The 19304-nt window shown below is 41.3% G+C and overlaps 1 protein-coding gene across 2 annotated transcripts in view; it reads right to left on the bottom strand.

Moving 5' to 3' along the window:
* Positions 1–19304, bottom strand: part of AP2B1 (adaptor related protein complex 2 subunit beta 1) — a 168772-nt gene that overhangs the window by 9953 nt on the left and 139515 nt on the right. For both annotated transcript variants that reach the window (XM_068268655.1, XM_068268656.1), the window contains 2 exons: positions 14049–14133; positions 7987–8073 (listed from right to left, as the gene is read on the bottom strand). In XM_068268655.1, coding sequence (XP_068124756.1) covers positions 7987–8073; positions 14049–14133 — 172 coding nt within the window. The remainder of the gene's footprint in view (positions 1–7986; positions 8074–14048; positions 14134–19304) is intronic.

Below are 19304 nucleotides of genomic sequence, written 5' to 3'. Positions count from 1 at the left end.
CTTCAAAGTAATACGAAAATCTTTATCCAAAGGCAGGGCAGTTACCCAGAATGTGAAGTGCAATCACAGAAGTAAGGATTACAACGCAACAATACAAAGGCAAAAAAAAGGAGAGTTGTTAGTCTCACTGTACTTATCAATCATACAAAGAAAATGCTAAGTAAATATACCACTAAAGTTTCCTTATACATTTGCTAGTTAGTAAACCATCACTTTAGTTTTCATCGTGCTGGCACTTGTAATGCGAGAACACCTCTGTATCCCTCCACCCATGCCATCTATGGCTATAGAGATTTCCATGCGTGATGTGCTTTTATGCTGCTGACTAACCGTTTTTTTGCCTGCACGCAAATTTGGAGGAAGCCCATTGATGTCAATAGGCTGCAATTCCCTGTCCGATTTTGCATGCAAAAATAAAAAAAAAAACAGACTGGAATCGCAGAAGTGGAAACTTAGTTTTACATACCTTACTTAAATCTTTAGGCTTAAAACATGCAGCTTTTTGCGACATATTAAAATGTATGGGCAGTGTGCTTACATGCAGCAACAATCATCGTGTGAAAGTATTCTAAGTGATACATTCTACTGTTGCTTCAGCTTCAATGTCTGCAGCATCTAGAGCATTGTCCACCACAAAGTTCCTACAATGGGCACATGAGTGGCAGAGCTCAACCATAAAGCTTTGGAAGAAGGGAGGGTCATGCAAAAGCCTTTCTAAATGATAGCTTCCTCTAGATATGGTATATATTTTATACCAGACAAGATAGATCTATACATATGTTGCACAGTAGTGAGAATTGATGGAGGTGGAGGCAGAGCAAACCGACAAACTGTCCATAAAACAAAACCATACAGAATCCAAGCTTTATCACACTTCATGAATTTTGATTGAAAACTTGCAAATGATATAATGCCACATAAAACTTGATCTGGCTATATTCATAAGGATATCTTTTTTTTTATTTTATTTTATTTGGCATTAACATGTACTTTAATGATATGCATAAATGTAAAGCCCAGCCAAACCCAAAATTAAACAAGTGAAAATCTAATAATCAGGTGGTTACCCACTTGAGTACCAGCAGTCTCTAATCCCTTAAGGACCAGAGACTGCTAGTACCACAAAACGGGGATCACTGAGATCACGTCACACAGACTCATCTTTCTCGCCGTTCACATTGCTGTCTCGTTGATATAATAGCAGAGCTTCATGAGCCGGCGAGGAGCCGATTGTATTGGCTCTTGACCCTGTGATCAATGTGAGCCAATGTGATTGGCTCACAGTGATCACAGGGTCAGAAGCCAATGAAATTGGCTCCTGACCAGTTTACAGAGCTCTGCTGTCATACTGACAGCAGAGACAGAAGGCTGCAGTTATGGGGGAGCGGAGCGATTGGCAGCCACACTAATCTTCATGTACAAGTATGGCCACATTGTGCTGGTGTGAAGTATGGCATGAAAAAGTAGTACTTAGCCACTTGTGCACTGCTTTCTTCTCCAGGTATGGGAGGCTCTTTGTTGTTGTTGGTGCCTGCACAGTGCAGCCGCACTTGTACACGGAGGAGAGAGCATGGCTACGAATATGAAGAGGGTCCTGGCTGGCTGAGGTAGGATCTAGGAGGATCAGGGAAGCCTCTGGATCATGGAGAGGTTTCTCCCTACTGAAGTATCTAACTTTTTTAGTGTTAACGAGCCCTAATAGCCCCATCCATGTAATTTTCAGCCCATGCAGACATGTTGGCAATATTTACTGTATTCACACCTTCTATTCTCTCCTCTCTGGATTCAGTTGCCGGGAGGACAAATCAGTTATGATGTTATAATGTGACCTCTGAAGTAGGAAGAACAGCAGATGCCAGGCTATGACCCCTGCATTACAGCGGCAACCAGGGACTATAAATGTGATTTTCCTTTATTTTTTGTAAGTTGCATAGATTTTAGGCTATTTATACCAGTGTTTATAGCTCAAAAAAACAAAAACTGAATGAAGAGGTCATTAATATGCATTTTCCAGGGCAGCTCAGCAAGCCTATGAAGGCTATATAAATTAACATTTCACAAGATGCTCAAATTATGTGAATTTATTTGTGGGAGCGCTCAGGGATATGTAAATAAGAGATCCCAAACTAAGTCAATACACGCTGCAAAAGATGCAAATGGAGTTTTGCCTTCCTTAATGAAAGCTTGACTATTACATGTATGTATGTATGTATGTATGTATGTATGTATGTATGTATGTATGTATGTATGTATGTATGTATGTATGGTAAAAGGCAGATTTATATGTAGGTACTTCATTTATGTGCCCATAGGAAACTCCTGTAGCCCCATTCATGTAATGTTCAAAGCCATGCAGATATGTCTGCTTTATTTACCGTATATTTCTCTGTAGATTCATGTATAGCTAAAGGAAAGAATCATGTGGAGTGGGGAAAGTTCTGTCTGAACAATGCATTCCAAAGACTACAAGCAGGACACCAAATAGAAAATTGTGCATCACAGGCACCATGTGTCTCTGGTTTATCATAGATTTACAACGGTGAGGATGTGTCATCACATATACATATAAAACCTCACAGCCAGAGAGTCATTTCCAAGGAGATGCTACAACCCAGGCTGCAGGCCAACAGATGTTACTAAGAGCTCAAGATGCCGCACATAGGTTCATAGCACTTGACATGGCTCTGGCATAGAGCAATCACTGAACGACTGTGGATGTCTTTGTTCTGCACTTAATAAATCCAGCTGCTCACAAACACAGCAATGTATTCCCTTGGAATCCATGGGTTAATAACTCCTCTCAGATGTAATGCCAGCAGATTGTCACATGACCTGGGCTATTTTTAGCAGGCATCGCTCTCTCTTGCACTCTCTCCTGGAGCAGAGCCGCTGAACTGGAATCAGCTGCGATGCTTTCTCAAATGCTCTCTCTACTCATCTTGCTACAGGGAAGAGGGCAAACAGGTGGAGATGAATAGACTGCGCACACACACACTCGTGGCGATGCTATGAAAACGTAAATGATAGTTCAACACAGTCAACTAAATTACTACTGCTGATGTTATTACCTAACAATTGAGTCACTGTAAAGGAAACAAAGCCCCTTTTACAGGCATCATCATTCTATCTCTTCAAATGAAAACAGACATATTACACAGCGTTCTCTCTTCTCTGCATGTGCTTGTTTATTGCCATGAGTGGGAGCTGCAATCCTGTTTGCTTTTCTGAGAATAATTAATCCTCAACTGAGTCCCAGCACACTGCCCCTTCATTCAGTATTTGTAAGTAGAAGATCCATATGTTTCAAAGCAAAACATTTTGGATACACCATGATTTAAAGCTGCTTGTGGGCAGAACTAATCTGGCACCAGTTCTTCCCCCTTTCCTTTTCCAGCATAATTTTTTCCATGTCTCGATGGTCATGGTGCCTACCATTTCCTCCTCCTCTGCCTCGCAATGGGGACCAAGACAGTTTGGCTCCCTAGTGTCCCAGGCAATGAAAAGAACATCTCAATTAACCATGTGACATCTGAGGCTACATAGCCTTGCCCAAACAGTTGCTTCACTGGAAAGGAGACAGGTCCTTCACTCCTCAGGACAGAGAAGATGCAAACAGTTAAAGTGGACCCAAACCAAACATTTTTTTAATTCAAAATATTTAGTTTCACCACTTTGACACATACAAAGATAAATAAACACTCCTTCAAGCCTATGATCATTTCAGTGCATGCTTTTCACCCTTCACTTTTCATAACTAGGGTTATACTGGTGGCAGCCATTAGCAATTCCTCCTTTGCTGGACACCACCTACTCCACCAGTTTGCCGGATTCTGTCCTGGCAATTTGAAAGGAAAGGAGGGGTTTCTCCAATAAATGTAAAATATTTTATATTTGTCATCATGCAGCTGAAAAAAGGCTTCTATTTATTATTATAATTTAGAAAACAGATTTCATTCCTGAAATCTTGTATTTTTAATTTGCGTCCACTTTAAATAGTCACATGACTGCTTAAAGAAGTTATAAAAGTAAAAAAAAAAAGTTTACTCAGGTTGGAGGAAGGTGGTGTTATACTCAACATGGATCTCAGTGATCCAGCACTGTCCTTGTTCCATGATTTAAAGTGAATGCAAGGCGAACCTCAGGTCAAAAATCTGATACCTACCAAAGAAGAGGAAAGCACCTGAATCCTCCAGAGGCTTCCCATGTCCTCCTCACCCTAACTGCCGCTCGTCAGGACTCTCTAAGAGATCCTGGCTCCTCTCCTTGCACGGCCATACTTATAAGAGGTGGCTAAACAATATTTTCATTGTCATAGCTCTTATTCTTTCTTCTCCATGATGGTGCCCCTTTTCAATAATTTGCACCATGTGCCTCCCCTTTTTGTACTATTATAGTGTCTCCCCAACCATTAAATCAGACTTCTAAATTGATTTGCCTTCATAATGTGTCCATGCATAAGGGCAGCCTATAAATGCCCCTTATAGTGACCTCTGCTTACAGTGTTGTCCTCTTACATAGTTTACCCCTCATAGTGACTCCTTTTATAGTGATCCCCTCATAATGTGTTAACCCTTTCTGTACCGACGTAGGTGAAATCTACATCCTGTTTGGGGCTGTCAGTCTCTGACAGGGTGTGAACTTCAACTGTTCACATTGCGCACTCACGCCCATTCTTGCAATTCTCTGTCACTGCTGCCATCTAGAGATGAATTAAGATGTAAAGGGGCCATAGGCAAGGTAGTAGATTTCGGGCTCTCTTGTGGTCCTTTTGGTAAGCTGAAGCAGAGAGAGGTCAGAGAAGGTGGGTGTGGGCCCATTGACACCTGATAGGCCCCAAGCATCTGCTTGGGTTGCCTGGTGGATGATCCTGCTCTGCTGCCATCTCAGCTGTATGAATGACATTAGAGCTTGTCAGATCGTTAGAGATCGTTCAAACAGGAGAAGATTTCATTGGCACCTGACCCTGTGAGCCAATCACAGTGATCACAACTCGATTTCTGTGGGGCGGGGGTAAGGATCTGGTCTTTAAAGGGACAGAGCCACGTGGTCCAGAAAAGGTTAAAGAGAACCTGAGAAAAGAAAAAAGGTTTGGCAGTTGCCATATTTATTTCCTTTTAAACAATGTGCCTCATAGCACAACCCCATTTATAGTGACAATTTGACGTGTTTATCTTATAGAGCCATTCATTTTATGATGCCTACTTTATGCTGAATAATTTACTGCATTCTACTATGTGTCATTACGGTTTAATATCAAAAATGTATTTTTAATCAGGTAAACATGAAATATTACCTATGAAGATTTTGCAGATGGAGCAGAAAACAATCCTGAAGGTTTGAATACAGCCTGTGTACTTAAAGGAAAACTTAAGTCAAAAATAAAAAATGATATTTACTCATCCGGGGCATCCCTAAGCCCCCCGAAGCTGGATAGTGCCCTCGCAGCCCCGCTCCGATCATCCTGTCCCCGCTGGCGGCTACTTCCGGGTTCGGCGACAGCCGCCGACAGGCTGGGAACGCGGCTGATTTTCCGCGTTCCCAGCCGCTATATCACCCTCTATGCTGCTATAGCGTATAACATATACGCTATAGCAGCATAGAGGGTGATATAGCGGCTGGGAACGCGGAAAATCAGCCGCGTTCCCAGCCTGTCGGCGGCTGTCGTCGAACCCGGAAGTAGCCGCCAGCGGGGACAGGACGATCGGTGCGGGGCTGCGAGGGCACCATCCAGCTTCGGGGGGCTGAGGGATGCCCCGGATGAGTAAATATCATTTTTTATTTTTGACTTAAGTTTTCCTTTAACCTTTTGCTCTAAGATTGCACAGCCTGCGGATTGAGATAGAAGGATACATCTTGACCTCCTGCTTTCCAAGCATTTAAATAAGACAAATGCCAGTCCACATTATTTCAGTGTTACACAGGGTGCCCCCAGGCATTCTCCTACAGCATGCTTTGCAAACTCAGTAGGGCGGACATTTTTTTTTTTATGTGAACTATTCCTATTAATAGCGGACATTAAATTGTAAGTTAAGTTGTGAGGAACGGATAGTATCATAATCTGTAAAGCGGTTAGGAAAATGTGCCAGCACTGCGTAATGCAGAATAATAAATAAGAATAGCAATAATAATGACAATAACATTTGCAAGCAATTTTCTAATTTATGGTTAGTAAACATAAAATTTTCCATTTCTATCTGCAGTCAGCTATGACTTTCTAAAATAAAAATCATGCTGCCTTACAACCATGAAGATAATACATAGCTTATGTGCCAGACATTTCCAAATATCTTGACCATTCAGAAACTCATACCTTGCCTGAAGATACACTACTGTGAACAATTCAAGGTTAGTGATATTCTGAGGGACATAAATCATAGGAAAGCTGGGGATGCCATGTATCTTAGCAAAGACTTGGAAGAATAATGCCATTATATTATTGAGGAAGGAAGGAAGGAAGGAAGGAAGGAAGGAAGGAAGGAAGGAAGGAAGGAAGGAAGGAAGGAAGGAAGGAAAGAAAATCTGTGAGCATTCACAGCCCCAATTGACACTTTAGGGATTGACTGAAGTCTGGACCATCACTGAGACCTGGACCATCACTAAGGGCTTTTAAGCCTCAGATAACGACTAATGAATGCCGTACATAGCAGGCAAATTTTTTTTCACACTTACATTTTTAAAAATATTATAAAATTATCAAAATATTTTGTTAATTTTTAATCAGAAAGATAAAAAAAGTCCCCAAAGGCCCTCCCATCCCCGGGAATTATTAATTGCTTAACCAACCATTGAGGTTGGGTGGGCAGAAGGGGTGGTGAGCAGAGGTACTTTATAAATCAGGAGAGGAAACTCTTCCTCCCTCACAAAGCACTTTTGTATCAAAGCACTGTTGTTTAAATCCAGCATATTAATCCAGCGTATAGTTCTGCGAAACTTAATTCTTAACTGTGTTCTTTTGTTCTCTTCCTGCAATTCCCACTGCAACTGGCTGGGAACATTGGTATAGGCAAGCTTCAAGTTCCAGTGGGTCTTAATTGAATTTCCTCTTAAACATCAAATGTTCAACAAGAAAGTAAGATAGACTCTGCTGGGGATTGCTTGCTTTTTTTTTTTTTTTTTTTTTACCATTTAACAAATTGAAAATTGGGAAAAGCTAATAAAATGATTCCATCTAACTATTCACTTAGGTGGGGGTGGCTATTTGGTCTGCTGATAGCACTATAAAGCACTGCCCATTCAATTATCCTCAACTCTTTTTTGGGGCATACAGGGATAGGGAAGAGCATCATGACCCACAACAATAGCACAACTGTGCCTTTTGAAGGATTGGGGGGGTTTATATCTCCACTTGCTGAGTATTTGGTGGAGTATATTGACTCTGGGGGATAAGTTATGTGCTTGGGAGCAACTACTGTCTGCAATATAACATGCATATTGATAAAGGAAGAATTTAAATGTCCAATTTTTACATGATTCACTTACTAATTTTTCTGATAAAATGATGCACGCAGCCTGCTCACAATGTAGAGTGATGTTAGGCAAGAGACAGGGAATGGCGCATGCATGTGTACTATTCACAATTCAATGAAATGGAGCAGATAGTAGCTCCTGATGTTCTGTGAGAGACAGAAGACCATAGTTCTCAGTTTATAGCAGGTCGGGCAGGATGCAATCACATTCCACCTGGTGATCACGTTTGCCACTGAATACTGGAGCTGAAGAATCATAATTTTTAAACCTTTTTCTTAGTAAATCAGGCCGCATAAATTTAACTATTAAAAGAAACATGTGAAGAATGCTCTTCGGCAACGATCAGCATCAATCTGATGCACAAATTAACCCAGAAGGCTATGCGTCTGTACTGCAAGGTTCTTTCAATTTCTCCTGTTGGACTGTACAGTTACACCATTCTCCAGTATTACATCAACAACAACACAAATCCTCAACCTCACATGCATTATACCAATCAGCCTAGCAAGAAAGACTAACCTGCATTCAGGTGGCATTCCTTAATCTGAAACTGCAGCTCATTCTCATTGGGTATGTCTTTCCATGTGGCCAGGAAAACTTGGCGCTCTAGAATAGAAGTACACAAGAGGGAGAATTTAATTCATGATAGGCCTATCCAATATTAAAAAGAAAAAAAAAATCAGGAAAGCTGTAAGTCGAATACAATTGATTATACCTGATGATATAGAGTACGTATTGCAGAATAAACGGAGCACAATTACAATGAAAAACAGATATTCCAATGATTTATTCAACAAGCATTAACACGTATGCTACTCCCTGTAGATAATAAAAAGTAACCCCCTTAGCTCAAATAGCTGGTGTTGCTTCTTTTATAAGAAACAAGTTCATGTGAGTGTAACTGTCTACCAGTCTCTGATACTGGATGAGAGGATTTTTATACAGGTCTCCCATTTTTCAACTCTGTAATGATGTATCTGTTGCATGCACAGCCTGTTTCAGATAAAACCTACAGTAACAACTCGTACATAGATGTTCTAAAACCAGAATATCTTTTTCAGTCATTCCTTGGTGGATTTACTGGAATATGTTGGGTAATTATCCTATTGCAAGGTCAGCCGGTATTATGTTTTTTTGCACAATGTTAGTAACAGTGTGCTCAAACACATGGGACTTAACCTTCCCGGCTATCCATAGCAATTATACAAAAAGTCAGCCCTCCCAAGGAGAATAAACCCTCCATCCTTTATTATACACTGCTTGCAGATCCTAGCAACTATTACAAAATATTGTATGTTTATTCTCCTTGAAAGTCACTATTTTTGTAAGTATTCTATTGTAAAGTCTCCGTGCGGTTGAACTTTAATCTCCTAACAAATGATTTCAAGTCATCAGAACTGCTACAATGACCTATTAATAGCAGATTTTATGATGATGGGACTTGGAGGAATCCCCAGGTATGTATAAAGCTTTAATTTCATCTGTCTCAGGTTTACTTTGTTACACAGTAGTACTATACTCTACATATGCACTCCCCACAGAGCTGCAGGGAATCCACTGAGAATGTTGTGCACATTGAACAAAGAGGTGTTGTCTGTCACCCATAAACCTGGTTCAGATTGTGCATGAAGAATGTGTAATAGAGGAAGAATCACCTCATTCCCCTGCAGAGTACCTGCACATCATTCTTACATGTACCCACAGTTACATTGCCTAGGGCCTGATCCATGTTCAGATTGTGCATGAAGAATGTGTAATAGAGATAGAATCTCCTCATTCCACTGCAGAGTACCTGCACATCATTCTTACATGTACCCACAGTTACATTGCCTAGGGCCTGAAAGATGTTCTTTGTTCCGGTCTGTACCTTCTACAAGTACTCTTACCAAGGACTAGTTTTAGTCTATGACTAAAAGTATTAGAGGCAGAAGATCAGCCAAATAGCCAGGTAACTGGTATTGTTTAAAAGGGAATAAATATGGCAGCCTCCATATCCCTCTCACTTCAGTTGTCTTTTAAAATTCCTAAGCGTTGGCAGTTAAGAGAAGAATTTCATGTTACATACTTTTAATCAACAAGATTGTAATATGCAAATTAGAGGAGTCGAGGAGTCGGAGGAATCCTAAACTGAGGAGTCGGAGTCGGTGGATTTTTGTACCGACCCCACAGCCCTGATATTAACACTATACTTTTAAGAGGAGTGTTCTGGAGAAATGATATATTTTTTTTTTTTTTTACCAATTGGGGTCTTTTAGTACTGTGGCCAAATAAGTCCATCCTTGCCTCTTCTGCCTAGAATGCATTGGCCATGTGCATAAGCAACATAAGCTATCTGCTTGGGCACTACTGGGCTTGAGGGTGCCACACGGTCTCTGTGGGGCACGCAATGATGCTTTGTTGCTCCCCCAACTCAATGTAGAGGTCGGCAGAAAAGAACACCGGACTGATTATTTTCACCTGCTCCTGTGCCAGTATGGAGTTCATGTCTGCCCACCTCCCAGAGCTCTTCATATGTCAACACAAGTACTTGAGTAATGTTTAAAACCAATCCTTGTGGCTAAATCCTGCAACACTGCTGAAGGAGGGGGTTTGATTTTTTTTTAATAACTTGAAGAGCTAACCCATGCATACGAAGCAAACTATTCAGTTTGAACAAATGTCACCATGCATGTGCTTAATCCATCATTCAGATTAAGAAGATGACTGCAGCAAGTCCTGGATCCCAGCAGGAACCAGGACCATTTCTGGGCATAGGAGAGTACTTAGAGCATCTCTGGATTTTAAGTACTGCACTATTTTTACTCTTCTATTACAACCCTTTTCCTCTCCACCTTATAGAGAGGTCACAAAGGAAATACAATGATTTAAAGTGGATACAAGATAATAGGATGGTAAAAAAAAAAACTCTTCTTTTATTTTATTAGGTAAAGTAGCCCCTCCACCCATCTCTCCAACTGCTGCAGCGTTCCCGGTTCCAGGATCGCAAGTGCTCCTGGGAGTACCTCTTGCAGAAATGCAAATACACAAAAAACACAGAAAAAATAGCATGCGTTTTCAAGATGGTAACACCCTGAATTTGATACAGAACCCAACTCACAAGACACTTTCAGCAGTGGGTGAGGTTTAGCTAGGTAGTATTTCTATTCACAATGCTATGTGTGCAATATATGCAAAGCTACTTTTTAGCACGGTTCCTCTTTAAGCACATTTACATACTATTGTGATGGTCCATGTGTAGCAGATCAACTCTTAAAAGGCAACTGAAGTGAGAAGAATATGGAGGCTGCCATATTTATTTCCTTTTAAACTATACCAGTTGCCGGACAGCCCTGCTGATCTATTTGGCTGCAGTAGTGTTGAATAACACCAAAAACAAGCATGCAGCTAGATCTCGTCAGATCTGGAAATTATGTCAGAAACACCTGATATGCATATACTTGTTCAGGGTCTATGGCTAAAAGTATTACAGGCAGAGGATCAGCATGATAGCCAGGCAACTGGTATTGTTTAAAAGGAAATAAACATGGCAGCCTCCATATCCCTCTCACTACAGTTGTCCCTTAAGATTTGCCCTCATCAGCTGATGAGAACCTAGAAATGGGCAGAACCTCTAGAAAGGATCCGCCAAAGGAGCATGTAAATACAAGGTTAAATTAAAAAGTGAAGGCAATTTGAAAATTATGCAGCAACAGCAATGTATAGAAGCTGATGCAGTACAACTACTTCACAATGGCTTATGAGCAGTTCAAACATGCATAGTGCAGCAATCTTTCATTCCTGCAGTTAAAGCCAAGGTCAAACATTTAGCTGTGGTAAAAGCAATGCAATAGCGGCAGTCTGAATATCTTCCACATAGTCTTTATTGCCCAAATCTAGTGCCAAGCAATGCCGTACCTTTGGCCCAATTAGGCGTTATGCAGCTAAAGATGCCCGACGCCCCCCCCCCCCCCCCCCAGTTCTATTTTCAGTTCAGTGCCCTTTCTTGTGACCTCTGCAAGTGGGAGAGGGCCTGCACTTGGTATAATGGTGTACATGATTGCTGTAATTAATAATTGCATGACAGCATGGCTTCTTTTTCACTTGCGACCTTCACCGTCAGGAGCGAAACGCAATCGTGCAGCACTAAGATTGCGCTTGGCGAAAAATCTAAACATGCTAATGGAAAAAGTGCACCGCGATTTACATGTAAATCACAGTGCTCTACCGATCGGTGCATCGCGGCTAGTGGAAAAGGGCCCTATAGCTTTTCTTGTTATAGAGGCAACATGGTGGATGCAGTTGTTCAGGAGGAATGAAATGGAAGCATATGCTCATTGCGGAGAGATCAGGGAAACAGCATTACAACACCAGCAAAGAAAAAAACCCCCCAAAAAACAAAAAACTAGGTTCCCAAGTGGCGATAGGGCACAACTACACTATGGACATTACTCACTCACACTGGGAATGTCTTATGTCTTAGTTGTGTCACTCGTATGGTCAGAAACTTCCCTGGTTCCAGAAGTCAAAGGCAAAGTTTAGTGTAGTCCTGATGAGGTTTCCACCAGGCACAACTCCCACATAAATGTAAATTGTGTTGCTTTTACTCATGCTAGATTTATGAACTGTAACATGGGTCCTAAACCACTGCCAATCATATAAAACCTCACAAAGAGCCCAGTGATGTTCAAAATATGTAGGAAAGTGGCACTACGGTATGTAAAAGCAGCAGACAGAACATCCAACTGAGCTGTTATTTCATTCTAAGGCGTGGCAGGTGTTTTTCCTGGAGAGATCTCAGATTATTTGCCTTTAATATATTGTGTCAGTAGCAGGTCAAATGCTTAAACCAGAGAATAAGAGAAATTGTGCAGTAAGTGATTCATCCTACATCACTGAAGATACCAGAAGAGCATTTAATCTTTAGTCCCTTTCAGTGTAAATGTACTTAGTTAAGTAGATGGCCATCTAAATTCAAAGGGAATTTGAAGTGAAAATAAACTTATGATATAATGAATTGAAGGTGTAGTACAGCTAAAAAAAAAATCAAACATTAGTAGCAAACAAACGAGTCTCATATTTGTTTCCAGTACAGGAAGAGTTAAGAAACGTCACTTATTATGCAAAAGAGCTTTTCTGAGCCCTCTGACTGAGTCAGAGAGGAATGCTTTTTTTCTGAAGCACTTATACATCAAAGAAACAATAAAAGACAACTTCAGATAAGATTTTACAGCAGACAAGTTCAAAGGGTCATTAGCTCTGCTTCATAGTTTAAAATGCAGAGTGTAGTTTGTACACTGCAAATATTAGAGAATGATGCAATGTTATAAAAAAGCTATATACCTGAAAATAAAAATGAGACTTTTTCTTTGCTACTAAGGTTCTATTAATTATACACCCTACACATACAATTCATTATATCATAAGGTTTTTTTTCGCTTCAGTGTCACTTTAACAGAGTAGAGATTTTCCAGCTGTAATGATACACACTACAGTTGGCTTGATTTAAGTGCATACAGGCTTGATTCTATGCAACCAGCCTTTTTATTTTAGATTAAAAGCCATTATTATTATGTATTTATATAGCACTGACCTCTTCTGCAGAGTTTCATAATAAATCAAACAAGTCACAAACTGTCCCTCAGGGGAGCTCACAAGCTAATCCCCACAATATCCAATGTGCCTAACATATCAAAGGCTTGTTATTGGAGGAACCAAGTAACATGGCAGGAGGTTGTATGTAGGCTTTTGCAAAGGGATACTCTAGGCTTTCTGGTTTCTCCCCATTTCTCACAAACATACTGGTAAGTGAATTGGCTCCCTTCAACATTGGCCTTAAAGAGAACCTGTACTGAGTAAAAATATTTAAAATAAACACATGAGGTAACTTCAAATGAACATTACATAGTTACCTTGCCATCAGTTCCTCTCAGAAGCTCACCATTTTCTTCTGACAATAATCCCTTCCAGTTCTGACAATATTTTGTCAGCTCCGAAATATATCAGTTGCTGTCAGTAAAATATCAGTTGCTGTCAGTTATAGCTGAGAGGAAAACGGATGTACCAGGTAATGTCCATGTTTCCCTATGGCTCAAGTGGGCGATGTTACAGTTTAACTGTGTGCTGACCAGAAAGCTGTTATGGGTAATGGTCATTTTCAAAATGGAGGACGGAAAATTCCCTTGATCACAGTGAACAAACAGGACGCGGGAGAGGAGAAAGACACTGAGGAGTAGACTACATGGAAGGTAAGTATGACTTGTGTATGCTTATTTTGACTTTTATCCTCTTAGAGACTATATCCTCAGTAAAATTACGGTATGTGGAAGATGTCAATTCTATAAGAATGCAATATAATAATAATAATGAAAGGGGCACCACTGTTTGTTAAAGAAGACCTAGTGTGATGGTTTAACATCTTACTAAATGAAATAAAAATGAGCATTTACAGGTCATGAACAATGCATACATTTAAGAGTAATTAAAATGAACAAAATACATTAACGGGGAATCATCAAACTTATATGAAGCAAGACCTGAATCTTCACTTATACAGTATCTTTTCCCAGAGAAAAAGTACATGAAGCATTAAAGTGGCCTCTTACCCATTTTGCCATCTTCCACAAACAGAACATGAAGAGGAATTAGACAGCTGAAGTAGAAAACATCAATATTGTTTTTCACAGCCACCTATCAGGAACAAGAGAGAAGCAAACATTAACATGTGAGATTTACAGCCAGTGCATAGACCCTGTCCTCAAGGAGCCGATTTACAGGGTTCACAACAGCTATTAACCCTTCATCCCTGCCAGGCTCTTTCTAAATCATTGCCTCTACTACTTCAATGGCTATGACATATTTACTAACGCAGTTCAGCATAAATATGCATGTGCTATCTTTGGTTAATGATTGGATTACAAATATTTATTCAAGAACAAATAAAACACAGAAAATATATTCTGCCTTTTATGTTTCAAATAAGTGTCTAAATGTACATTATCCAGATTGAAATATGCCTCTAAAAGAGGATTTGGAATCGGCAGTATAGTGCGGTGGTGGAGTTTCATATGATCCCTGTGAGATGGTTATAACACCTGTCACTGTGAATTATAACTAGTCCATGTACTTCTAGACAGGCATGTATGTAATCCAGTGTAGTGAGCCTGACTGAAGGACATGTCCAGTAGAAAGGAGCCCTGTAGCTCTGTCAAGGCAGGGCATATACTGCTGTCATATTAGTGAATATATGATGGTGATGACAATTTACGCCATGTCAGTCAGAGGCTGCAGGAAAAAAACACTGGAATCTGGATGCATATCTGCAGAGATATGACATTGTAAAAATGAGCTCTATGTGATGCCAGCCTTTTAGCCAAACAGGAGATTCACCTATATCAATGGCAGCAATTTAACTTCCATGACGTGGTCATACATAATGTGAATTAGCAGCGTTCAGATAAAGTACAAAAAAATAGCTGTCTGGGAGGACGTAAACTGCTCTCAAACCTCCCCTCTGAAGGGCACCACATGAGCAAATAATTGCAGCCATTCAAGACTGCCACAGTGGTTGGTGGGACTCAAGCAATACTGAAAAATCAGTGTGCTGCACATATACTTTTAGTTAATTATTTTTTTTTGTTACTGAAAATTGGTCCAGGCTCATGCAGCAGTGAGAGTAAAACCGTAACAAGGAGTTTGTCTACATCCTGGGTTCTCAACCTGTGGTACATGTACCCCGTGGGGGAACTTATGATGGTTTCAGGGGGTACTTGGGCTTCAGATAATGAACAATTAAGTATAACAAATTAGGAGTTTTAGAAAATTGTAAATCCTATATAAACAAAATCAATTTAGTATTTTAGCTAATTAAAATAGTAAATGCTTAGAAATTGTTCAGAACAAATTTTCCTGTACTACGATTAAATAGATCTTTGTCATGGGGTACTTGAGATAATCTTTACAACGACAAGGGGTACATACCAATAAAATGTTAAGAAACAATGCTCTACATAATGCATACATAAAAAGGTGCACTCATGCACAACAAACAATGTACAACACGTAATTTTATTAGAAAAGGCACAACAGGAGAAATCCATAATTTGCTATACAAATATACACTGCTCAACAAAATAAAGGGAACACTTAAAGAGCACAATGTAACTCCAAGTCAATCACACTTCTGTGAAATCAAACTGTGGTGGTGGTGGAAATTATAGGCAATTAGAAAGACATCACCAATAAAGGAATTGTTCTGCAGGTGGTGACCACAGACCACTTCTCAATTCCTATGCTTTCTGGCTGATGTTTTGGTCACTTCTGAATGCTGGCGGTGCTCTCACTCTATAGTGGTAGCATGAGACTGAGTCTACAACCCACACAAGTGGCTCAGGTAGTGCAGCTCATCCAGGATGGCATATCAATGCGAGCTGTGGCAAGAAGGTTCGCTGTATCTGTCAGCGTAGTGTCCAGAGCTTGGAGGGGCTACCAGGAGACAGGCCAGTACATCAGGAGACATGGAGGAGGCCAACAACCCAGCAGAAGGATTGCTACCTCCGCCTTTGTACAAGGAGAAACAGGAGGAGCACTGTCAGAGCCCTGCAAAATGACCTCCAGTGGGCCACAAATGTGCACGTGTCTGCTCAAATGGTCAGAAACAGACTCCATGAGAATGTTATAAGGGCCTGACATCCACAGGTGGGGGTTGTGTTTACAGCCCAACACCGTGCAGGATGTTTGACATTTGCCAGAAAACACCAATATTGGCAACTTCACCACTGGCACCCTGTGCTCTTCACAGATGAAAGCAGGTTCACACTGAGTATATGTGACAGACGTGACAGAGTTTGTAGAAGAAATGCAGAACGTTCTGCTGCCGGTAACATGCTCCAGCATGACCGGTTTGGCAGTGGGTCAGTAATGGTGTGGGGTGGCATTTCTTTGCTCCTCCTTCCCATTCTTCCGTCCAACGCATCCTTCCAGCACTGTCCGCTGGTAAAGCTATTCAACCCGCTTTGCCAAACAGCTCTTCAGAACTACTCATGTCCGAATAGTTCCAAGGATGAGTGCATCACTACTGTGCATGCATCAGGGACACCAGTAGTTCCAAAGAGCTATTCTACCAAACAGCTGCACCGGCTGACAGTGGTGGAACGACAGACCGGGTGGAAGAATAGGATGGCTCTCTACTAGCCAGAGTCTTCCCTTTACTCAGTTAAGTATCAAACCTGAAGTGAATTTTCTCACTTTAGGTTTGCTTTAAACCACTTAATGTTTCTATAGGTACATACACCCATTAGATAAAAGCTGACAGAAAATGACATATTTGGACAATGATCGTTTACCTTTGTAATGTTGTGCATAGAGTATGGCCGATGTCACTTACGGATCCAATCGCAATGTTATTCTCGCTCCCATCTCGCCAACCACCACTGGAAGCCACTCCATGCTGCATCGGCCCTCAGCCCCCTCCATAGCAACAGAAGGCTTGCAATTTGCACAGTATCGCTCCCTGATTTGTCGCCCGAGGAATCATTTCCGGATCCCCGATTGGTGACAATAATATCAAGTGTGCATGTACTTTAAAGGTGTGTACTCACATCCAATCTTGATTAGCCAATTTTACCACTGCCGTGTAGTATGAAAGCTTACCCACAAAATCCGTTCAAAGTATTTAAAGGGGAACTGAAGAGAGAGGTATATGGAGGCTGTCATGTATATTTCCTTTTAATCAATACCAGTTGCCTGGCAGCCCTGCTGGTCTATTTCTCTGCAGTAGTATCTGATTAAAACCAGAAACAAGCATGCAGCTAGTCTTGTCAGATCAGACTTATAAGTCTGAACCACTGAAACACCTGATCTGCTGCATGCTTGTTCAGGGGCTATGGCTAATAGTATTAGAGGCAGAGTATCAGCAGGGCTGCCAGGCAACTGGTATTGTCTAAAAGGAAATAAACATGACAGCCTCCATATACCTCTCTCTTCAGTTCCCCTTTAAAATCTGTTGGCTCTCATACTACATGGAAGTGGTAAAGTTGGCCAATAAAGGCTGGATGTGTGTACCCATCTTAAGACAGTTTAATCTCCTAAAGGATATGTAATTCTTGCTTCCGATTTATACACCTCTGCTCACCTGCAAAGTAACTGAACCGGCATTTTTGTTTCAAGACTGCAGCTACCTTCTATTTTAAAAAGGTAAAATCATACTTTGTGCTTTTTTAGTAACAGAGTTAATTTAGGTCCACAACAGAAAACTGTATTTGGCTATTTTCTCTAACTCAATAAGATACCGTGCTCATCACTCTTACAAGGCCTACACAGAACCATATCCAGTCCATGCCTTGGCTTAGCACTTTGTAAAGGTGCCCATTAACAATACAATTCTCAGTAAAAACTGTATTTTTCGCTATATATGAGGGAAACAAGTGCCTGTGTCTTATATGCCAAATAAAGGGGGTGCCTGACTTATGATAACAATAATATTTTTATAGCGCTTTTCTCCCTGGGGACTCAAAGCGCCGTGACCCTGCATTATGCAGTCTAAAAGGCTCGGGAAAAGAGGTGAGTTTTTAGCCTTTTTTTAAAGCTGTCCAGAGAAGGAGCCTCTCGTACTGATTGTGGAAGTGAGTTCCATAGAGTAGGGGCTGCATAGGAAAAGGCCCGAGCACCAAATGTTAAGTGTGTCCTGGGAAAAATTGATTCTCCATTTTACTGGCAACCAGTGAAGAGTTTGCAGTACTGGGGTGATATGTGAGCTGGGGGGTGGGGGGGGGGGGGGCATTGGCTAGGAGTCTGGCTGCAGTATTCTGTACTAGTTGTAAGGGGCACAGAACCTTATCTGTAGATCCGATGAACAGGGCGTTGCAGTGGTCTAGGCGGGAGGATACAAATGCATGAACCAGGGCAGGTAGGTCTTCAGCTGGGATAAGGTGTTTGATTCTTGCTATATTTCTTAGATGGAAGAAGGAAGACTTGCCGACAGCTGATACCTGCTGTCTGAGTTTTAGATTCCCATCCAGGATGACCCCAAGATTTTGCACAGAGTTTTTAAACTGTACGGTATCTCCCTGTCAAAAACCTGAGCGGTTCTTGCCTTTTTCATGATTGCTAACTCAGTAAAGGACCAGCCTTTAACCACTTGAAGACCCCGCCTTTACCCCCCCTTAAGGACCAGCGCTGTTTTTTGTGATCTGTGCTGGGTGGGCTCTGCAGCCCCCAGCACAGATCAGGTGGCATGCAGAGCAATCAGATCGCCCCCCTTTTTTCCCCCCTATGGGGATGATGTGCAGGGGGGTCTGATCGCTCCGGTCGATAGGCTTGTTGCGTGGGGGGCACCTCAAAGCCCCCCTCCGTGGCGGAATTCCCCTCCTCCCTCTCCTACCTGTCCCCCCTGGTGATCTGGGTTGCACAGGACGCTATCCGTCCTGTGCAGCCTGTGACAGCAGCGCCGTTCAATGTAAACAAAGGAGACATACGTCGCCTGCGTTTACATTTAGTCTGCGGCCTTTCCTGATTAATTAGGGAGGCACCTGGCGATGCAGATGTGCGTCGCTGGTCCTCCAGCTACCACTTTGCCGCCGCACGGTATGAGTGTGTGGTCGGCAAGTGGTTAAAGCGTTGCTATCATATAAATCCGGCATAGTGGGGTCTGAACCCTCTATAACAGTAATTATAGATTGATGGTATACCTTGAAATGAATCAGAGCACTCAGTATATGATTTTATATAAAAATTGTATTTGCTTATCATACAGCATATATACAAAATATGAACAGTTCCAAGTAGTGTTTCCTTGTAACAGTATTCCATTTCATAAAGGCTTTTATAGCCAAGCGATCATCAATCTTCTAAACACATTCAAA

This window comes from Hyperolius riggenbachi, chromosome 2, assembly GCF_040937935.1.
Source record: "Hyperolius riggenbachi isolate aHypRig1 chromosome 2, aHypRig1.pri, whole genome shotgun sequence".
NCBI lineage: Eukaryota > Metazoa > Chordata > Amphibia > Anura > Hyperoliidae > Hyperolius > Hyperolius riggenbachi.
Note: the sequence above shows the minus strand (reverse complement) of the source record. Positions and strands in the feature narration are given on the sequence as shown.